The 24,780-nt window shown below is 35.5% G+C and overlaps 3 protein-coding genes across 3 annotated transcripts; 1 reads left to right on the forward strand and 2 right to left on the reverse strand.

Annotated features, from left to right (window-relative positions):
- Positions 1 to 6,128: 6,128 nt before the first annotated feature.
- On the reverse strand, positions 6,129 to 8,291 carry LOC143549969 (peptidyl-prolyl cis-trans isomerase FKBP17-2, chloroplastic-like). The gene is made up of 3 exons (XM_077040727.1): positions 7,952 to 8,291; positions 6,628 to 6,672; positions 6,129 to 6,487 (listed from the first exon to the last, which is right to left on the reverse strand). Exons 1-3 carry the CDS (start codon positions 8,272 to 8,274, stop codon positions 6,130 to 6,132), a joined length of 726 nt encoding a protein of 241 aa, XP_076896842.1. The 5' UTR covers positions 8,275 to 8,291; the 3' UTR covers position 6,129.
- A 1,918-nt stretch (positions 8,292 to 10,209) lies between these two features.
- Positions 10,210 to 11,130, reverse strand: LOC143549985 (uncharacterized). The gene has a single exon (XM_077040742.1). It carries the CDS (start codon positions 11,128 to 11,130, stop codon positions 10,210 to 10,212), a length of 921 nt encoding a protein of 306 aa, XP_076896857.1.
- Positions 11,131 to 22,015: 10,885 nt separating this feature from the next.
- LOC143549986 (uncharacterized) lies at positions 22,016 to 22,609 on the forward strand. The gene has a single exon (XM_077040743.1). The coding sequence runs from the start codon at positions 22,016 to 22,018 to the stop codon at positions 22,607 to 22,609; it is 594 nt and encodes a 197-aa protein (XP_076896858.1).
- The last annotated feature ends 2,171 nt before the right edge of the window (positions 22,610 to 24,780 follow it).

A 24,780-nucleotide genomic window follows, 5' to 3' on the forward strand; every position in this document is an offset into this window, starting at 1 on the left:
ATTGAACTATAATAGTTGTACATATGATTGGGATAAACAAAGTATCAATGCCTTTCTTCCCTTTCTAGTTCTTCTATATGGAGAATAGAATCTTCTTTTTCACTAAGAAAAAGTAAAGAACACCTTTGGGCTCTTGTACCCCTCCAAAATATGTCAAGAATAAAGTTTGTTTTCAATGGAATCAAACTATGAGGTGCAATTGTGTTTGCAATGAAGTCATGAAGGTGTAATTGTGTTTGTATTTATAATTATGTAATGAAAATTTTACAACATATGCTATAATTACATAATGCTATTTCTAACGTAAGTTAATTAGATTGTGATTTATATTCGTCCGTGAGCTAAGGGTGAGATGCCACATGCTGCTTGGACCACAAAAATATTTATCTTTGAGACGACGACTTTGTAAATATATTTGCAATTTGATTATCCATTGATATGAACCGAACGCTGACTTTTCATTGAGTTGCCTTTCCACGAACAAAGTGAATATCAATTTTTGCAAAGTAGGTTGAACATAAATTGTCACATCAGAGAGTCGGAGTAGATTTTGTGTCTATCCTAAGTTCTCGTAGAAGATTTTGTAACCAAGTTAATTCTAAAAACCATATCAGATATACCTTTGTATTCTAACTCAATTGATATCCTGAAATTGTTTTATACTTTTATGTGATGCAAGATATAAGGTTAGAACACAAATAGACAACGAATCCCTCTGTGGACCGACGGTCATCTGAGAATCAGCCCAGACAACATCATAAAAATTCTTAAGAGTTAAGGATCCTTGCTAGTGTACGTCAATGAAGGCCTAGAGTGTGGAGCCGAAGTTGTGACGTATGAGTAGACCATGATCGATGGTGTCATTTAAGTACCATAATATTATTTTAACCATATGCCAAATGAGAAATGGAAATCACAAATGTTGCTATAATCCTTACAAAATTACTAAAGTACAAAAATATCTTTTAAAGAATCTACTATGAAGTGCATTCACAAGTGTTAACCAGCATATTTATTTTGTTTTTATACACAAAGAATATATTGTTTAAAACTTATCATGGAATCTTGATAATGATTGTTTAAAACTTATGATCATTTAATCTGAATATACTTAAGCACATTGAGCATCTTCTTATTTTAAAGTAATTTTATTTAGATTCAAGGTTTAGTTGACCATCAAACTTAAACTATAATAGGTATCTTATCATTAAAAAGGTATAAAAATGCCAAAAAGTAGAAAAACCATTAACCACCAACACTTGTGTTAAAACTCTGATCACTCAACTTGCATATATGTTAGAAACGGTTTCGACCAACCAAGTTACTATTCATGGAATCTGGAATCATATATATAACTTATTTTGTAATTGTTATATATGGTTTAAATTAGAATATTCGGTGGGGTTATTTTGTCTCTTAATGATTTTATTAAGATGACACCTCTTGGTGTTCAACATTAAAATGTGTCTGTGTCCAGTGGCGGATCTTGAACATTTAGTATGGATGGGCTGAAAGTCACAACAATCACATATTTTTTTCCTACTTCTAAGTTTCGGGTCGGCAATCCGGTTCAGGTGGGGTCAAACAATAATTCCAAACCCTAACATACCAAATTGAAAGAAATACAAAATAGCGAAATGCGAATTACCGAATCTGATCTCTGCTTGCTTATGTTGACTGTTTCGAATAATTGATTTCATTCCCACACAAGTCAGTTTCGAACCTCAGGCCTCAGCAGACAACGACAGTGCCCAGTCAATCAATCAATTTCACATCCAAACGATTTCATCAATTCACTTGCTTGCTTCTCATCTTTTGTTTTGACTTCTATGACGAACCTCATAAGTTAGTAAATCACACAACGGCCATCGCACAAGGAACCTCCATTTGTTGTTGTGTTCAAACATCAACCATATGTTAGGGTTGGATTTTAGGCGTAATGTTTAGTTTTTTTGTTTAAAGTTTATTTGGGTTTGGGGTTGGCCTTATGGAGTTTTATTTCTTAGCCTTCCTTTATTTATCTTTATGTTTATTTCGTAAACGATTTCTGATATTCGGCTTTAAACAAACTTTGCATTTATAAAAATTCAAGCATAGCCCGGACTCAAATAATATGGATGAGCCGGATTCAAATAACTTGGCTAGGCCAGACTCAATACATATATATATATATTCTTAATTTTTTCGAAAAAAAGACAATACCGAGCGAAAAGCGTGATGGGGCCAAGGCCCGATTTGGCCCGTAGAAAGATCCGCCAGTGTCTGTGTCACTGAAAGAAACCTCTGAATCAATCATGGAGCCTCTTACCCGATCAATCAATAAAAAAGTTAAATCAATAAACTCTTTTAATGACTTATATAGACAGTGGGTTCCAAACAGGGATGAGATCGGGACCGTACCGATACCGGCCGGTCCCGGTCCCGAAAATCACCAATTTTTGGTACCGGTACCGATACCGGAACCAAAGGTAAAAAAATCGGGAAATACCGGTACCGATCCCTATACCAAAACTCAAAACTTTGGTACCGATTTCGGTACCGGTACCGGTACGGGTACCGAATTTGCCCATCCTTAATTCCAAACAACCCCCTAGTATAATGAACCCCTTAACAATCAAGAGTCCATTTTCCCATACTTTGCACACAAAAGTTATAAGTAAAACCACATAAAACTTCAATTATGTACATCATATATATATGGGTGGGTTAAAATAAAAAGAGATTGTTTTCTAGGAAGACTAAGAATAAACCATAGCCATTGGATCATATTAATCAATGGTTGAGATTTAAAATTACCAAAAACCGACATAGTTTCCTAGAATTACTCTTTCACCATTATAATCGACATAGTTTTCTATAATTAGTCTTTTACCATAAGTTTTAATGGCAAATGTCAAAAATCTATTGATTCTTACAATTCCTAAGAAACTTTTTATTCTTATTTGAACATTTTCTATATATATATATATATATAGGCTAAATATAAAATGAAAACCCACTTGAGTTGTGAAAACTCTAAAAACTCATTCTCAACCACATGTTTTTAATTAATGTTTAAATCTTGTGGTCCACAATTAAAGTGAATAAAAAATGTAAATATAAATATAACTTTTTCTCTCTCCTGAAAACATATATAAAAATTAGCAAAAAAATAGCAAAACATTTTTTTTTATGTTTCGATGTTTTGTATTAAATGTTACAATATATATTACATGTAACAAAAAAAAAACGATGTTACATAGGGTTTTCGCGGGTTTTCACAACTCAAATGGGTTTTAATTTTAACCTTACCCTATATATATATATATGGGTAGTATATAATGAAAACTCACTTGAGTTGTGAAAACCCTATGTAACATCGTTTTTTTTTTGTTTTTTTTTTCTTGCACATGTAATATATGTTGTTACATTTAATACAAAACATCGAAAACTAAAAAAAAATTGTTTTATTATTTTTTAACATTTTTTTACTAATTTTTATATATGTTTTCAGGAGAGAGAAAAAGTTAAATTTATGTTTACATTTTTTGTTAACTTTAATTGTGAACCACAAGATTCAAACTTTAATTAAAAACATGTTGTTGAAAATAAGTTATAAGAGTTTTCATAACTCAAGTGGGTTTTCATTCTATACTTCACCTATATATATATATATATATGGAGAGGATCAAGAGAGAATTCATTTTTAAAGAGAGAACTAATAAAGAAATATTTTTAATTTAATTAAAAAAAAATATTTTTAAATTTTCATTTTTGCCATTATTCTTATATTATGTTACCATTTACTCGAAAAATATAAAAAATAAAAAATAAAAAACTCGTTGTAGTGCACATATGCAATACATCGACTTTTTTTTATTGCATATGTGCACTAGTGTGTATTTTGATATGTGCAATAATGTTGAATAGCATATATGCAATTTTTTATATTGTATTAGTGTAATAGTGTTATATTATATACAAAAATACCAAAAAAACAATATAGTGCATATGTGCATTAGTGTTGTATTACGTATATGCGATAGTTTGTTTCGAGTACAATTATTAGTGTTTGTATTTGCATATATTCAATTGTATGTATTGTATAATGCAATTGTGTTGTATTATATCCAATAAAACACTATCGTATATATGCAATACACATTAGTGCACATATGCACTACATCGCCGGTTTTTTTTAGGAACAATATCATCTTATTAGAAGGAGGAAAGAAAAATAGTTTTTATTAGTTTTATTAGTTCTCTAGTTCTCTCTTTAAGAGGAGTTCTCTCTAGATCTCACCCCTATATATATATATATATATATATATATATATATATATATATCGGGAAAAGTTAACGTACAAATGAAATTAGCGTGCTAATTATGAAAATTAAGTAGAGTAATTATGTAGTTACATTATAGAGTAATTATGTAATTACTCTATGATGTAATTACATAATTACTCTACTTGATTCTCACAGTTACAGGTGTTCACGGTTCGGTTTCAAACCGTGAAACCGCCCAAACCGATCATTGGTTTGGTTTCATGGTCGGTTTTTTTCTTTAACTTCCGGTCGGTCGGTTTCAAAAATTCCAAACCGTAGCGAACGGTTTGGTTTACGGTTTTACCGGAACCGATCGTATAAAACCGAACCGGACTGTAAGGTTTGATGGTATATATTTTTAGTCTTTTTATATATATTCTTATACAACAATATTTTAGTATATGTATTGAAGATTTAATAGAAATTTTTATGGGTTTTCAATCTTATCTAATTCGATATCCTATGAACTTTTTTAATCAACTACTTCTAGGTTCATACAAAAGCTTGTTAATGTCATTTGCTACATATACTTTGATGCATACTTTCACTTGTTTCACCCTTCACAATAATGTACTATCTGCACATTAATATCATTACTGCTTATTAATTTCAAAACTCCATCTACATGTTAACATACGCATACGCATTTATATATTATTCTTCCACTTCTACACATTCAGTTCATTTTGAATAAGCTTTAATTTTATATTTTATAGAGGCTTGGAAGCCTAAACCGTGAAACCAAACCGGAACCAAACCGTTAGTAACGGTTCGGTTTGGTTCGGTTTTAACTTTCAACGGTTCGATTTTGGTTTTCGATAATAAAAACTATTACTAACAGTTTCGCTCACGGTTGGATCTCAAAATCGGACTGTGAACACCCCTACTCATAGTTAACACGTTAATTTCATTTGTATTTGATCCAAACCCTATATATATATGTGTATATGTATATATATATGTATATGTGTATATATATATATATATGTATATATATATATGGTAAGGATCCTAATAGAACCCTTTGCAAATTGAGAACCATTTTGGGCAAAAAAAAACATCTTAAAAAATATTTAAAAAATTATAAAACAAAAAACAACGAAAATTTTAAAAAAGTAAAAAAACCAAAATTCTTATATTTCATTCTGATTTCATAAAAAAACAAAAAAAAAATTCGTATTATGCATATACATATGTGTATATTTTGATTTAATCTCTAGTTACGTAATGTACACATATGCATATTATCATTTACCTTAAGTTATAGATATATGTATACAAACGCGTGTGTACATATATGTACATATTATACATATATGCATAATTTAGCTAAATCGAGATTTTTTTATGAAACCAGGATGATAAAATAAGAATTTTGGTTTTTTTACTTTTTTTATTTTCGTGTTTTTTTTGTTTTATGTTTTTTTTATTTTTAGGTTTTTTATGGTCCAAAATTGTTCTCATTGTCCTCAATTCTCAAAAAGTTCTCACATGATCCTGATCCTATATATATATAGTTCTTAAGTTCTTAAAACTCAACAAGGTTCTCAAAATATCTCTCCCCTTATATAGGTCAAAATTGATTATTTGGTACCTGTGTTTTTCCAACCGCATTTTTGGTTGCAAAATGGTCGGAAAAGCCCAATTGTGACCGTTTTGCGACCGGACAGGTGGTTGCAAATGCCTAGGTTTCTAGTAGTGCATAAATCACACCATGATCTCTTGTTAATATCTTACTTTATTATCATTTTTTTTGAATAAATAATAATACTAGTTCTTTGACATTCATCTCAAGAATAAGAGAATACATGGAAAATTCATTTAAGAAGGTGCAATTGAAACCTTTTCAACTTCAACAATGTACTCAAGTCTCGCAAAAGGAGGAATCTTTACATGTTCAGAACCAAAATCTGCACCCTCGTCTCCAAAGGCGAGAGCGGGAGGCACTATGATTCTTCGCTTTCCACCGTTTCTCATTGTTTTTAAAACCATTTCGACCCCTTCACACACTCCTTTGCTATAAGGCCTTGATCCAACTACAAGAGCCAACGGCTTTTTGTCCCTACCAAAAGTATCCACAAACACACCACCATCTCCTACCACACTTCCCTTGATATCTATGACCACTAAATCACCTTTCCTTGGTATAGCACCACCACCAACTCTCAATTCATAGTACCTACATAGCCAAAGTCCATGCTTGTCTGTTCATTAAATAATCATTTAATTTTTTATTCGTTTAAAATATTACATAAATATAATTATTTTGATAGATAAAATACTAAACAATTAACATCATATTCTATGGGATGATCATACCGTATACCATTAGGTAACACCACCTCCTCTTCCTTCTCAACGTCTCTGCATCAATCCAACAAAAATGAATTCAATGGTTGGATCAAAGCTGGTTGAAAATAATGTGAAATAATTAATACATGATGTATAATGTTTTAGAGTGTGGATTGATGAATCCCACTAGGGATTCAAATGAGATTTGAGAGGTCATTCCAGTCCTATACCAGAGTGTAAAACAATTTTTTATACTTGCAGGGTATTCAATTACTGGGGTATACTCGTTAATTTGGCAGAACTTATCAATTAGAAAATTTGAAATACATTTCTTTACTATTCTAAATTTTATATAATTTTATTTTTTTGAATGGCCAACGTATAAAGCCTAGGTACCGGGATGACCAAATGGCAAAAGACAACCCCGTATGCCCACGATCGCAAAGATAGCGGGGCAGCCCAAGCACACCATCTTCTATTCCGGGAAAAAACTGCCGTCCGAAGGCTCACTGTGTTAAAACCCGGTTGGGATCAAATTCAAACTTCAGACCCTATGGTCTCCAACCAAAATCTTCACTTTTCATCCATTAAAGTTGAGCTAAAGCTCACCGATTTATGTAAATTTATAAACAATGAAATTAGAAATATTAAAACTAAAAAGCCATTGGATTAGTAACCTTGGTTACTACATCTACCAAGCACAAAGAAAAATAAACATGAGAAGAAAATGCTTTTGAATATGATTTACGTAAATGGTTATTTATGTTTTAAGGAAATTTATCGACTATCATCTAATATCATGCCCGTACAAATACAATAACTTTTAAAACTAATAATGGAAGATCCACCATCCGGCCCCATACCTTAATACCCAAGTATGATCATTTTCTCCCATCATGTTTACTAGTCAGGTTTGGGTTTATTGTCATCCTTACTCTGTTCCCGAGTTTCATTTAACAAGGAAAAGGAAAGGAAATGAAGGGATGGAAAGAAAATGTTGTGTTCCTGAGTTTCATTAAAGAAAGTTTCATTAAAGAAAGAAAAGAACAATAAGTGTGTTCCCGAGTTTCATTAAAGGAAAGAAAGCAAAGAAAAGGAAAGGAAAATGAAGGGTTTTATAGTATAAATTCTTTCCTTCCATTTTGGAAGGAATTGAATGGATGGAAAGGAAAGGAAAATGAATGAAAGGAAAATGAAAAGAAAGGAAATGAATGGAAATGTTTTCATTTCATTTTCTTTCCTTCGTTAAGTGAGCTCGGGAACACAGCGTAAGTGAGCTCGGGAACACAGCGGGTTTTATACGTTAAATCTAGTATTATTTTTTAATCCTAAAATACGCAGCATAACAAACCTTGTATTAACTTGTTGCTGGCTGACTTCGAAACGGGTCTTGATTTGTTCAGAGACAACACCAAATGCTAAAAATCCCACCCAAGCCAGCCCCGCACCAAGACCGAACCTTCTAGTCAAGCTCGACGCTATCCAGTCTGTTGAATCCGCACTTCCACCTCGTTGTACCTTATCTTTAGCCACCACCAATGGCTCCGGTGAAGCAGATGGCTGTTGTGACGGTGGCTGAGATGGCGGCGGTGGTGGATTTGACGATGAAGCTAAATGATGAGTTCTTGATACCGGAGTGGACACAATAGCCGGAGAACCAAAGAAAGTAGCCATGGGTTATCTGAGCACACAATACATGAAGGTGTTCTGGTGCGATATGTATATTAATGGTCCCTACCTTATCTCACTGCTTGTGATAAGATTTTTATGGCACTAAAATCTTCAATATCAAACACCTCAATTAAAATTTACAACTACATATTCATGGAGTACAAGACACCTCAAATCATATGGGAGATTTCTTTTGAGAACCACTTTGAGTTTTAAGAACTCGAAAGAACTCAACGTAACAAAAAGAATTTTTGAATTTTTTTACATATACGTAATATATGTAGGTTACATGTACGTAAAAAAATTACATAATTTTTACGCACCGAGTCGACTTATTACATAGGTGTAACGAACGTTTAAATTAGTGTAATCATTGTACATCTTTATTCTTTCTCATACTTTAATTTTTTTAATCACATTTAATTTCAACCATATAATTTAATCTATATAATTAAATATGGGAAGAAAATTGGATTTTAATAATCGAAACTATTAAGCATTAACCATTAATAATTCTAACTAACAATTTAACCGATGGCATTCCCAATTTTTCATTTAATGACTAATAACAATCTCAGTTTAATAAATGATTAACTCTGTTAATTTTTTTTTCTATTTAAGCATTGTAAAGTAAGTGAAGCACCCTTACTTACAACTAATTAAATAAGAAATACAAATTACTAGCATACCCTTTATATTTAAAAAAACAAACTAACGAGTCGGATTCAGACTTTCAGTTAACCCAAATATTCATCACAAGTCACAACACAGAGTCAACACCATCCCTACCAGGCTACCATCATCTTCGGCCTTCGTCACATTCACCATTTCCGGCCACCGTGTTCGTCATCATCTCATACCACTACTAGTCTACTATGACCTCATTATGATTTCACACTTCTGTTTTGCTTATGTAACATGCACCAATTCATCAGCCTTCATCTCCGGCCGACCACCATCATCTTTGTGCATCACCACCATCATGCTTGCAGAATTTTGAATCTGCTCGAGCCGTCTCCCCCATATACGTTACTCATCTCAATTCGTATCCAGTCGCCTCATCCCCTTTTTCCGGCGACCCACCGTGTTCGAATTCAGTACCCAAATTCATATATGATAGATTGGGGGGCTTGATGCGTTGGTGGTGAAGAGTTCAGATCTTGAAGGATGGCTAGCGATTTCTTTCTGTTGTTGCAGGAAAAGAAACGTCGCCGGAGCTGGTGGTTGTACACTTGTATGTGCAGATAAAATTTTCTTTTAACTTAATTTTTTAGAGGTAAGGATACTTTGGTCATTTCATAAACTTAAATAGAAAAAAGTTAACAAAGTAAAGCATTTGTTAGACTGAGATTGTTATCAGCCACTGAATTGAAAGTTGAGACTGTTATCGGTTAGATCGTTAATTGGGATTGTTATAGAGGAGATTTTTTTTAGAACCACTTTGAGTTTTAAGAACTTGAAAGAACTCAAAGCAACAATTTTTTTTTTTTTGCATTTTTTACACATACGTAATATATGTAGGTTACATATACGTAAAAAATTACAGAATTTTTTACGCACCGAGTCGACTTATTACATAGGTGTAACGAACGTTTAAATTAGTGTAATTACTATACATCTTGAATATCTCTCATACTTTAATTTTTTAATCACATTCTCAACCGCATAATCTAATCTATTTAATTCAATTTGTGGTAAAGAATGAAGTTCTTAAAACTCAACAAGGCTCTCAAATTATCCGATCCATATATATATATATATATATATATATATATATATTCATGCTTTTTATAAGGTCATGGAATTTCCATCGGTTACATAGACAATAACATGCATCCTCATGAAAAATTAAGGTTAGTATACAGAAACACAAATTAATAGTGAGAGAACAAACTTTTGATATAATTTTTCTTTATTAACAGAAATTAAAATAAAAAATTAGCTAGGCTTCTTACACGCACGAATCAACAAAGACGCACCAACTTTTTGTTCTTCTTTCTCATCCAAATTCTTTTCTTGGAGCCACAATCTACTATCCAGCCCATTTCTTGGTCTAAACAAGAAGATCCCGGCCCTTGATCTTGATTTTGTATTCGAATCCGAATCTGTATTCGATTGGAAGAACCAATCATGAACATCCCACATCAAATCCACAACCATTCCGTCTAAAAACACGGTTTGATTACCGCGAAAATTCCATCTTAATCTCTTAACATCAATCACATTCTTCTTGTCTATACAAACACACATACTCAAAGGGGTCTTGTTTGTTTTGTCATCAGCCACACATGTGATCAATATATCATGCCACATCCCCGTGTCGAAAAACTTCGCCCTGCTCGAATACTCAAAGTTTCCCAAAAATCTCTCATTACGCGATACCAACGAACATTTGGCAAAAGGGTAATCAAGAACAAGCTTCTTTACCTCCAAATCATCAGCATCACCAATTGAAATCAACTCGGAGTTGACCAAAACCGCCACAAAGTACCCTTTGACCGGCTCCGGTCCAACTTCGTATATGGCTTTAGAAAGATCCCAAATGAGTTCAATCTTGAACTCAAAAGGCTCAAGCTTTTTGGACCCTTTGATCTTTCTCAAACAAAAGGATTTAGAAGAATTGGAATGGTGGTCATTGATGTTGATTGTGAATGCATAGTCAATGTTGTGAGTTGACCATGTGAGGGTGATGAACATTAGGGTTTGTGCAGAGAGTTCCACTTTGTAAATAACTGAAACTTCATCTTGGATTGAAGGGATTAAGGCTGGTGGCACATAAATATTATTTGAATTCCCAGAACAATATGAATCTGAAACCTTGATTGCATGTTCATTGTAACAAGTTGCTAAATTTCTCATCTTTAACCTCATATATGCCCAAGGTATCTTATCTTCTTGGATGAGAGAGAAAGAGAGGCTAGAACAAACTTGCAAACATAAATATATATATGTGTATGTATATATATATATATAAAGAGGATAACTGAATCTCCTTGCTATGAACAGAACATATGTATGTATGTATGTATATATATATATATACTATACATATATATGTGTGCATATATAGGATGGGATCATGGGAGGGAGGTTAAGAAAGTGTTGTGTTTGTCATCTTTAGAAAGTAGGAAACTAAGAAAGACAATGAATTAATGTCTTGTTGATACATATAGTAATTCTGTTTGTGTGTGCATATATGTGTATATATCGGTATGTATGTATGTATGTATATATTTTGTTGAGAGTGGGGGTGGGGTTAATGGCCAGCACATCTGCATTAAATGAGGATTCCGTTTTGGTATTATACGCTCCACTCTTTTAATTGCAAGATTACTATTTCCATAACCAAAATGGCTAAGTTCAGAGTAAGACGTAATAGACAGTTCTCTGGAAATAGCAAAGAGTGTGAAAAGGACAAATGTTAACAAAGAGGAGAATTGCTTATTACAGGTTTTTGTAATTATGAGCACATTGAATAAAAACAAATAAGGCTAAAAAAAATATAAGTGTACTAATTTGACTTCTACTGGAGTTTGACTTCTTGGATCTGAAGAATTCGTTGCTCAACTAACCAAAGATTATTGTGCCAAAATATTGGGAAAACCAGTAAGGCTGAGGGGTGTGGAGCGCGAGAAAGGGCGCGTGAGGCCATTCCCTCGCGCCCCGGGGCGCGAGCACCACACCACCGAGGCGCGAGAGGGGCGCGAGCGCGGATTTCCAGGCGGGCGCAAGAGGGGTAGCGGCTGGGAGAACGCGTGAAGTGGCCTGGGAATGCGTAAATAGAGCCGTTGGGCTCTTTGTTTATTAAAAAAAAAAAATTTTTTCTCTATAAAACCAATATCACATACCACCCAAAACCAATATCACATACCACACCCAAAACCCAAAATCACCCCATCTTCCAAACCTTTTTTTAAAAACATGGCTGGAAATTGGTACCCAAACCTAGATTCAGATTACAGTTACGACGATTTATGGTCGGCACCGGACCAACCGATGTTTTATTCGGGGTCGCAACAATCATCCGGCTTTCAACCATCCAACATACAACCGTCTCCTAACTTTGTTGTTCCGGAGACACAAGAACCAGAAGGTGAAGCTGCGGGACAAAGAAGACGCGTCCACCGGAAAAAACAAGTTGCAACGGACGGGTCGGGTTCGGCTTCGACTGGAAGGACGAAACGGAAAACCACTCCGTGGTCATCGGATGAGAAGGAAGCCCTGTGTCGGGCTTGGATAGTCATTTCTGAGGATCGGCGTTGCGGTAATTGTTTTAACGTTTTTAAAAATGATTTTTAATAAAAAAGTTAAATAAAAAAGTTAAATGACTTACAAATTTATTTATGCATTTTGCAGCGGACTACCAAAAGAGCAAGGTCTTTTGGACAAAGGTTAGGGAGACGTTCTATTCGCTCGTTGGGAGTACAGAGCGGAACGCCGATATGATTTCGGGTCGGTGGACCGAAATCAGAAAATTTGTCGGCTTGTTTACTAATCTGTTCAACAGGAACGCCGGTCGTATGAGACCAAGTGGCAGTGACGATTTGGCGGTTTATAATTTCACTGTCGAAGAGTGGAAGCAGGAGTGCCTGCGGAGGTATGGGACGGTGAAGACGTGGGACGATGTAAAGGTGTGGGAGAGGTTGAGAAGGTGTTCTAAGTGGGTTGAGCTGGTGGCGCCGGACCTTGATGCGGAAGTAGGGCCGAAACGGACTAAAACTAGTTCGTCTGGAGCGTATAGCACTTCCGCCGGGTCGGATTGCCGGGTTGGATTCGACCTAAACGTTGCGGGGGAGGAAACGTCTTCACCGCCGAGGAGGCGGCCATTGGGAAGGGACGCCATGGGGAAAAAACCGGCTGAGGGGGAAGCCGTAAACATCACCGATCTTGTTGAATCCCTCAATAAATTCAACAAAACCATGGAGGTGGTCTCTAATGACAAAAAGGAAAAAAAAAAGAATGAGAGATTTGGACTTCCTTACAAGAGACTTCAGTAACCTAAATCCGGTCGACCAAATGCTGATGGAAAAACAAAAGGAACGTATCCGCAAGAGGTTGATCGAAGAAGACCAAGCCGAAGAATAAGAATAATGTTTTTTTTAGTACTTTAATTTTTTTTTAGATATTAATGTGTTTTTTTAATTAATGTGTGTTTTTTTAAATAATTTATGAGTTTTTTTAATAATACGTTTTTTTAATACATTTATAAAAAAATTAAAAAAAACCGCTCGCGCCCCCTCTCGCGCCCCTCCACACCAGGGCCCGGGGCGCGAGCACCACAACCAACACCCATCTTATCAAGTTTCTCTCTCTGTCACACGTCACAATATTATTGGCTGGAGCCCCCCACTCGCGCCCCCTCTCGCGCCCCTCAGCCTAAAAGATTGCTCACTAAAGATTATTGATTATAAAATTATTGTATTTCAGTTATAATAATTTTATAATGTCATAATTAGATTCAGTTTTTTTTTTTAACTAATTTCAATCTTAAAATTTTTTATGTGGTTTCGTCTTCGATTGTGTTATTGGTAAGCCCGAAGCATCAAAATTAATACGAATTATTGGCATCCTTGTTTTAGAAAATTAAAATACTCAGATATTAGGAGTATTTTCAAACGATGTTAATTAAAAAAAAAGATGATTGTTGTTTATACTTAACAGGCACTAAACAATCTATAATATATATAAATGAAACCCCTAAAATTCTACGTGTTGGGATGTGGTCGTTTCGCTCTTTTATGAAAGTCATTAGATTGCTTGATTTTTAAATTAAGGTCTCTCATTGATTTAACCCAAATTAATGGGTATGGGTCTTACCAAAACCAGATAGCTCTTAAACGGGTTATAACATCTCATTAAATTAAAAATTAATCTTACCATTTATTTGATATGAAAATCCTATAAAATAAGGATATACTAAAATTTAATATCCAATTTAAAAAGGAAAATATATTATTTAGAATTAATAAATAATTTTATAGTAAAAAACATAAGCGGGTCATGGGTCACCAAATCCTGATAGCTTTTAAACGGGTTATAACATATCATTTATTTATGAAACTCTTTCATCATCAAACCCTAAGTATATTATTAACTTTCTTACAATAAAGAAAATTAAAATCCAAAAAATAAATATTAAAAAACGAAAAATGTAAAACAATTATTCTCTTAAGCCATCAGATTGCTTTATTTGTAAATGAAGGCTTCTCACGCATTTTATCTGAATTCACGGGTAAAGGTCTCATCAAACTCAGATAGCTCTTAAACGGGTTATAACATCTCATTATATTAAAAATTAATCTCATCAAATATTTGATATGAAAATCCTATAAAATAGGGATACGCTAAAAATTATTATCCTATTTTATTTAAAAAAAAAAGATATTGTTTATAATTAATAAACAATTTTATAATAAAGAAAATAAATGGGTAATGGGTATTACCAAACCCGGATAGCTTTTAAACCGTATTATAACATATCATTTATTTGTGAAACCATTTTATCATCAAACCTCAAGTATATTAATTATTAACTTTCATATAATAAATAAAATTAAAATCTATATATATATATATATTAAAAACAAATAATGTAAAACAACCCCCGTAATACGGGGGATAAAATCTAATACGTAAACATAAATATCTTACCTACAACTTAGCTTATAATTTTTAGTTTGGGACTTTGTAAAAATAAAAATTAGAACAAAAACATTCGAAAGAATGTTTTACATGAAATTTTTTAGCCAAAATGATTCTAGGTGATCACATATTCACATACCAAACTATCTTCTTCTTCTTCTTTTTCGTTTTTTTTTTCAATTTGAAGGCATAGATAGCGATAAACGTAAATACATATGCCCTCTAAAGCTAGACATCCAGAGCCACATTTAGCTTGGAACGATGTGTAGCAAAGACAGTAGTCGATACTCTCTTGGTGAGCATATTTGAAATCTAAGCATCACAAACTTTGATTGTATGAGCAAGAACCATATCAAGTACAACGCTCACATTGGCTAAATACCAATGTACTAGAGAAGATCATCCAAGTACTCATATTGAGCCAATTGCATAAAGGAAACCTCTACCTCCAAAATAGCTCGGTAGAAATTTCAAGTATCCTAACACACAGAATCCTCAAAATAATCCTCACAGTGCATCAGAATTACAGACAGACAGAATCCTCAGTATAGGGATGAGCAAATTTGGTACTAGTACCGGTACCGAAATCGGTACCGTCGGTACCAAATAGGTGCTAAAGTTTTGAGTTTCGGTTTCGGTACCGGTATTTCCCGGTTTTTTTACCTGTGATACCGGTACCATCCCGGTACCGAACCGAAAATTTCGGTACTTGTACCGGTATAAAAAATTTGCGATTTTCAGGACCAGGATTTTCGGGATCGGGACCGGTCGGTACATCCCTACATTAGTAAGTATCATTATTTATTATCATGATTCTTTCACTCTTAAATTGGTCTTGCAGGCAACGGTCGACAATTAATATTCAGCTGAAGACTTGGTCAAACAATGAAGGATAAGAGACGTTGGAGGCCGTTACAAGCGGTTAATGGTGAAGATCTGCAAATATGTAACCGCTCCAGAATCCTCTCCAGGGCAATTAATGCTCATCATTAGTTATCCTTCTTGTAACTATATATAGAAGTTGTATTTGATTGCATATGACACATACACACACCCGTATACACTCTTTTGTACTCATAGCAGCAATCAAGCACTTTCAATGCTTGTAATCACCATTTCTTATTAATATAATTTAGGCGGGGGAATAGTTCCCCCCCCCCCCCCCCCGAGGTTTTTTGCCAGATATTCTCTAAGGATCAAGGGTTTTTCCTCACTAAATCACCGTGTCACCCGTACCATTTACTTACTATTTTGATCATATACTTAAGCATCCTACTTTACATAAAAAGTTTGGTTACTTGGTTATCCTTGTGTAATTTTTGTCCAAAATAGTTTGGCGCCTGTCGTGGGGCAAGTGGTGCTTTACATATTTCAAATCTCAGTTTTCATGATCAGTCACTAGCTTATAATCATAACCAATGGCGTCTTAGTTGAATCAATCATCATCTCCAAGCAAGTCGACTCATTCGGTAACTCAGTCCACGAATGCGGGTCTGAACCAATCTTCACCATTGATGCAACCGCCTCTAAGAAGACCAGATAACACCTCAAAAGTTACATATACCAGCATACCATATTCTCAGCTGAGGATCCTATCATAGTTTCGAATAATGAGATCCTCTCCATGTTCAGTCAAGTCTGGAAGCAAATGACGGAAAAACAACAAACCAACAAAGTATTCTTGGAGGAGATACAAAATTGAAGTCGAAGAAAGCTAAAGCATCGGAGCCAGCAGCTATCCAACAGCTTAGGATGATGAAATTTGAAGCTTCGGGATCTAGGGGCAAAGGCAATGAAGATTTCAGCACATCGGGATTTTCGAGGGAAAAGCATTGACGATTTCATTCCTATGGATCCTCTGCCTAGAGTCCAGAATCATGAATCATCAGCCAGGATCACTGCGGAAAAGACCCCCGAAAGGATCCCAGGATCATCACATCAGGATCCTAATATTGGTAACACGAATCAGGATTCTTTTTCTATTTCTAACAAAGCTATATATATACAGGATACAGGGATAAATTCTACGATGGCTAAGGAGTTACAAAAGCTGAAAAACATGATTTCCAGCATACCCGACATAGTTCAACCTATACCGGAAGTGACCGCTGCAAGCACGAAGGTTTTGAGGTTCGCCTCACCAATATGTGAGCTGAAATCCCGAAAGGCTTCCAAACTCCCAGCATGAAGCTCTATGATGGAATAACCGACCCTGAAGAGCATGTGGCTCAATACAGAGAAAAGATGGAGATCATACCCATCTCAGCAAATTTAAAGGAAGCATTTCTATGCAAAGGCTTTGGATCAACTCTAATCGGATCAGCCTTAAAATGACTATTGATTGTGCCTCCTAATTCAATTACTTCTTTTACACATTTAATTAATTTATTCAACAACCAGTTTTCTTGTAGCAGGTCATTTGAGAAGCTAACTAATCATTTGTACAGGATCACTCAAAAACATGAAGAATATCTTAGAGATTATGTTGGCAGGTTCAGCAGGGAAGCATTGGATATCCCAAACATTAACATGACTACAGCAGTCCAAGCTTTCAAGATAGGATTGAAGAGTGCTTCTCCATTATATAAGGATCTCGCCATGAATCCTTGTAGGAACTTAGATGAAGTCAGAAATCGGGCTCTACGGTTCATTAGGATATAAGAAGATCAAAGGATCCAAGAGAGGATCAACGCACCAGCATATAGCTACAATTGTCCCAACCGAAAATCAGAGCCTTCGTCCCAGTCATCATTCAAATCCAATCCTTGCACAAGGCCTAACAATAATAAAATTAATTCTATGCAGGGTGAAGATGGTAAGGAAAAAGAATATCCAAGGATCATGGACTATTGTTTTTCTGTTGGCATGTCTGGACTAATGTTTGCTATGCAGGATCTTGGAGCCAAGGCTCGATGGCTGAGGAAGAATGACAAAGTTTCATCCAGGAAGGATCAGTCCAAGTGGTGTGCTTATCATAAAGACTTCAGCCATATAACTGAAAACTGCATCACTTTAAGTAAAGAAATAAGTCATCTATTGAGAAAGGGGTACTTAAAAGATCTCTTAGGAAGGAAAGGGAATAAGATGCAAGGGGATAATAAGCCCGTCGAAAGAGCACACTCTCCTCCTCCGGATGTAAGAGTAGTCAACCTTATATCAGGAGGATCCGACATATGTGGTACCTCCTACTCTGCAGCCAAAGACATGCTAAAGAATCCAAGTCCGAGAAAGAGACCAGATCCACTAGAACAACAACTTTCGATGATAAAAGAGTTACAACCTTTGAAGAAGAAGACAAGAAAATATCTTGGATCCTCACCATGATGGTCTTGTCATCACATTATACATGGCAAATCATTATGTTCGAAGGATCCTGATCGACGAAGGAAGTTTAGTTAACGTTATCCAGCTTGAAACCTCGAAGAAAATGAACATTCTAGAAGATGAAATTTTGAACAAAATCATCGGCGTTAGTAGGATTCAGTGGGGAAGTGAAGAACATAGTTGGAGAAATCAAGCTGCCTATCTACATAGAAAAGGAAAATTCGATACAAAGATTTTGTGTCATGGATTCACTATCATGTTAGAATGCAATCTTTGGAAGACCATGGATCCATGGCATGAAACCAGTACCTTCCACATACCATCAATGCATCAAGATGCCAACGCCATGGGGAGTGGTTAAGATAGTAGGTGATCAACAAGAAGCCAAAGATTGTTATACATCCTCCATGAAGCTATCCGTAAAATCAAGGCAGTCATAGCAATTAAAGAAAAAGGATCACGAGGTCTTAGAAGCAAATGAGTAAGATGTCAAAAAAGTTATCCTAAGCCCCGAGGATCCTGATAACAAGATACTTTTAGGATCCAATATCCCTAAAAATATTGAGTCAAGGATCGTAGAGTTCTTAAAAGAAAGAAGATCAACATTCGTCTGGAAACATGAAGACATGGAAAATATTTTCAAAGACATTATTACTCATAAACTATGTATAGAAAATAATTTCAGGCCAATACATCAAAAGAGGATAAAGTATGCACTCGAGAAGAATGTTATAACACAAGCAGAGGTAGAAAGGCTGCTCAAAACAGGGATGACAAGAGAGGTAAAGTTTCCTAGATGGCTCGCCAACGTGGTAGTGGTACCCAAGAAAAATAGGAAACGGAGAGTTTGTGTGGACTTCACCGACCTCAACAAATTATGTCCGAAGGATCCTTTCCCTTTGCCTCATATAGACTCAATGGTAGACGCAATAGCGGTTCAGGAAATGTTATCCTTCATGGATGCCTCCTCAGGATACCAGCAAATCCAGATGGAGCCATTATATCAAGAGGATACAGCCTTCATGACACACACATGTATTTATTGCTATATTGCCATGCCGTTTGGTCTTAAAAATGCAGGTGCAACCTATCAAAGGCTCGTCAACATGATGTTCAAAGACAAGCTGGGGGACACGATGGAGTATATATTGATGACATGGTGGTTAAATCTAAGAAAGCTGAGGATCATCTGAAGGATCTTTAGGAAGCATTGATATCTTGGACAAATTCAACATGAAGCTGAATCCCTCAAAGTGCCATTTTGGTGTAGGATTGGGAAAGTTCCTTAGGTATATGGTCACCAAAAGAGGGATAGAAGCAAGTCCAGAACATATCAAAACAGTCATCAACCTGAAATCCCTGAAAAATACTAAAGATGTTCAAAGGTTAACATGGAGAGTAGCGGTACTCAACAGGTTCATCTCAAGATCTTTCGAAAGATGTAAAGAATTCTATGATGTCCAGAGGAAGAATAAACGATTTGAGTGGGGTCAACAACATGATAAAGAATTCCAAGATTTAAAGACGTATCTATCTTCAACTCCACTATTAATGAAGCCGGAAAACAATATCCTTATTATCACACCCCAACCTAAGGCGGAAATGCCGGGGCGTGATCCGATTGCTCACAGCTCGAAGATACTATCATGATATAAATGTGATAATATCTATTTAATTATTTTATTTTAAATGTGCACACAATATTCAAATACAACAAAACAATTCAAATAAATAAATATAACAAGTTTAAATCCATGTTTGTCTTCAATAAAACCCTAAGGTCTTTCTAAGTGTCCAAACTTCAACTCAAAGCAACCTGCATATGCGTAAAAAACAGAGTTTGTCAACAACACATGTTGAGTGAGTTTATCACCAGTTTTGCAATAAAATAATGTTAACATAATAAATAAGAAAAATAAGCAAAACGTAATAAATGCGGTAATGAAATCAAACCATGAGCAAATAAGTTGTCAATTAAACCATTGCCAAGCGAATCAGGCGGTGGTCAATAATATGAGAACCCTCTCCAAGGGGATATGTCAAACGAATGCATATAAACAAGTAAACACATAATATGTATATTTGATTAATCACACACAATTACACGTTTTCTATTATATATATAGTATGATATACGCATATGTCCCAAAAACATTTTAGAAAACTGAGTAAAATAGGGGAATGATAAAACTCACCTTAGATTAAAGGCAAGTGATTACTAATTAAGATAAACGAACTAAAGATTAAGCGGGTCGTCCACTACGCGTCGCACGAGATTAATGATCAGAACATGAAACTTCTATATATGATAATATAAGTAAAAGCAAACTCGTTTCCGCTGGAATCAATCCAAACTGACGTTTAGAACTCAAGTTATGTTATATTTAAGATTTAAGCGAGCTGGCACTAACCAGAATCCGAACAGCGAGTCGGAATTCGGGTTTTGATTAGTAGCCTTAAAATCACGCTACGAGAATAAAATTCTTCTAGACCGAACGTTGAATTCAACCAGAAGTATGAGAAAACGTAAAGTCAAACTTGTTGACTGTTTTGCCCTTTAAAGGGTTTTAAGCGAATTGACCAGTCAATACCCTTCAACCACCAAAATTGATTGAAGGTTATTGACTAGGGAATATATATGAACAAATCCTATGTTTACAACTTACCCGAAAAGTGAAAGGATTGATGAGAAACGGAAGTCAAAAGTCCTAAAGAAAGCAAAGCCAACTAACAAGTCTCGTGTCTTCAACGAATATGCAAAAACCGAGCAAGATGATGAAAGGCAGAGATGAGTGATGGCTGGAGGAGGTCTATTAGGGTTAAATTTAAAGTTTATGGCAGGGAATTATGATGTGTTTATATAGAAATAGCAAAAACGAACTATATTTAGTATATTTACTCGTTTAGGCAAGTAAATACTATTTAAAGGAAAGAATCATTGAATTATTCATAAAGATCCTCTCTTGGTCAGTAAGAAACGAATTGGGAATGATATTTTAATTGTATGATGTTTACTTGGTCCTTACTTCTTTCAAACATACCTAATATAATCGATTTTATACCATAAAAGAGCTAGGAAACGAAATCGGCTAAAAAATCTGTGTAGTGTCCCCATGGCGCCGCGCGATGGTGAAGATGGAGCTAGCCACGTGGTGCTCCAGGCTTAGGAGGGTTGGATTTTTGATTTTTGGCAAGTATGGTCCTTGTAGTTTGATCTTTGGACATTTAATGAATCATTTATGAAATAAATATGAATTAAACATTATCCAATGTATGAGGGACTTAAAGTGAACATTAGGAAACTTATTTACTTATAAATATTTGATTTTCAATAATAATAAAGATCTAAAAATGTTTTGTTCTTAAACGAATACGGGTTTGAAAACTCCGAAATGTTACACTTATATTTGGCGGTATCCAAGACCACCATAAGTGTTGTGCTTGTCAAGGATCATGAAGGTGAACAGCATCCTATCTATTATGTAAGTAAAAGTCTATTAGATGCGGAGACCAAGTATTCTCATCTTGAAAAATTAATCCTTGCATTAGTCATGGCATCAACTAAACCTAGACATTATTTTGAGATACATGCTATTCATGTTAAAACTAATTATCTTATCAAGTGAGTCTTGAGAAAGCCAAAAAAGTCAGGAAGGATGGCCAAGTGGTCTGTAAAACTTAGTGCTTATAACTTGATATATGATCCAAGAATAGCAATCAAATCACAAGCTCTAGCAGATTTTATGGCTGATTTCAGTAGTGATATCCAACAAGAAATATGGAGATTCGACAACTAAATGAAACCGATGAGAAGTGGATCCTATTCACTGATGGAGCATCCAACATAAGAGGATCAGGGCTTGGAATCATACTAAAATCGCCACAGTGGGACATCATACCCCAATCCATCAGCTGTGGATTTCAAGCAACAAATAATGAAGCAGAATATGAATCTTTAATTACAGGATTGCAATTGGATAAGGATATGAAGATCAGGAATCTAAAGGTACGCGTTGACTCTTTGTTAATTACTAACCATTTTAATGGATCTTATGCAGTAAAGGGTGAAATATTAGCCATATACTTACAAATAGTCAAGGAATTGGCGAAAGAATTCAAGATCCTCAACATAGAACATGTTCCAAGAGAGAATAATGCTGAAGCTGATGCCTTAGCAAATCTCGGATCAACCCTCAAGATATTGGCATATAGCAAGATCCCAATCATCCACATCCTGCATCTAACAATCGACTTAGTTTGTCCAGAAGTAAAAGAAGGACCCCTTGAAAGTTTAAAATTCAAAATCCTCCCAGAGAAAAAGGATCCTGGATCCTACCGATCAAGGCATATTTGCAAAATGGAGAAATCCTAGCTAACGAAAACAATCACAGATCCTTTCGAATGAAGTATCTTGTTTTATTTTGTTACATGATGTTTGTACAAGAAATCATTAGCAGGTCCCTAGATTAGATGCCTTGAGGATCCCGAGATCCAAGAGGTACTAAAAGATATTCACGAATGAGATTGTGGTAGTCATATTGGGGGCAGATCACTCTTCTTCAGAGTGTTAAGAGCAGGATACTATTGGCCAACCATGAGAAGAGATGCCCTAGTTTATGCTCAGAAATGCGATGCTTGTCAAAGTCAATGTAATGTGCTTCATCAACCAGCATAACCAATGCATCCGATCGTTTCCCCTTGGCCATTCTTGAAATGGGGAATAGATATAGTTGGAAAGCTACCAAAGGTACCTGGACGAAAAGTATTCATACTTGCAATGACAGACTACTTTTCTAAATGGATAGAGGTAGAAGCATCTGTACAAGTCAGGTTAAAATAGGTCACATCCTTCATAAAGCGCAACACTTTACAAGGTTTGGGATCCCGCAGAGATAACATGCGACAATAGGTCTCAATTCATTGGAAAAAGAATGAAAAATTTCTGTGCCACTTGGGGAATCAAGATAATAACTTCAACTCATGTCCACCCTCAAGCTAATGGACAAGCTGAATCCAACAACAAGATCGTCGTCAACAATTTGAAGAACAAGTTAAGCGACAAGAAAGGTAGATGGGCAGAAGAACTACCTTTTATCCTATAGGCATATAGAACTACAGAAAAAAATGCAACAGCAAGGATCCATCTCCAGGATCCTAATAATAATGATCCCTAAAGACTCGGACTTGCAGCTGGATTACTTCAAATAAAACGTGTTCAAAAAGGAAACGTGGAAATCAAACGGCTAATTGGAAGGAGGACCTGCAGCTGGATTACTTCAAAAAAAACGTGTTCAAAAAGGAAACGTGGAAATTAAACAGCTAATTGGAAGGAAGACTTGCCGCTGGATTACTTCAAATAAAACGTGTTCAAAAAGGAAACGTGAAATTTAAACGGCTAATTGGAAGGAGTCTGTTATCTCTGGAATTATAGGGATTATTGTTAGCTTAGTATTTGTATAAATAGAGCTCATTTGGATCATAACACACACACTTTTTCACTCGAGACTTAGCGCACTCTGTAATCATGATCCAGTTGAAGCTCCACCACTTGTAATCAATTTTTGTTATTAATAAACTGGTGGTGATAGTTTTCACCACCCGGGGTTTTTTTCTTGTTATCCTCAGGATAACGGGTTTTTTCTCACAACAAATCTTCGTGTTATAGCACTTTTACATTCATTTCAAGCAAGCACGAAGTCACATTTACTAATTTGGTTATGAAATCACATTTGTTAATTTTTTACCAAAACAATTTGGCGCCCACCGGAGCTATCGGTGCTATAATCCTTCAAATCCCTTTATTTCATTCCCAATCAGTTTCATCCCTTCATTATGGCCTCACAACAAAAAACCAATTCTGTTTTTGCTCCGGCTGTCACCACTGCTTCAAATGTTAACTCTGGTCCTCCACCAGTCCTGAAGAAAAACACTCAGCCCAGAGGAGAACTTCCACCATACGCAGGAATCTCTACACGGGTACATCCGGTTATTTCTAATAGTGACTTTTTTGCATTGATGAAACAGGTCAAAACTCACATGGAGCAGCAATAAAAGACCAACTCAAGGCTATTTAAGGAGATTGAAGGGATCAAGAAAAAACCAGAGCAGGAGACTACTCCAATCATGCCCAGGGCTCTTGATTTTGGTTCTCCAGGATCATCTATCCTTCAGAATCCAGGATCCTTGGGAACACAGTCAACAAGGACTCCGTCTCAGTAGCAGTCAGGATACTTGGAATTTACCCTCCGGTATCCTCGGAATTACCCAGACCAACGAAGCCAGACTCCATTAACATGCAACCTCGTTCAACCATGCCAGCCGGCACATTCTCGTCAGGATCCCCCTTGGTGTCCTCTGAAGTGCATGTCGGGGATGATATCCCTATGCAAACATCACCTTATCCTGAGGCTACCCTCAATGGAGGAACTAGTCGTCAAGACTCAGGATACCAAAGGCCTAACCACGATCTCGGTAACAATTTATTTAATGCAAATTTATACACTAACCATGGATCTTTGCAGGATAAGGGGATATCCCCTGAGA

The sequence above is a fragment of the Bidens hawaiensis genome, unplaced genomic scaffold (genome assembly GCF_021521415.1).
Source record: "Bidens hawaiensis isolate Kalapana, Puna unplaced genomic scaffold, B.hawaiensis_p1.1 tig00015877_1, whole genome shotgun sequence".
Taxonomy (NCBI): domain Eukaryota; kingdom Viridiplantae; phylum Streptophyta; class Magnoliopsida; order Asterales; family Asteraceae; genus Bidens; species Bidens hawaiensis.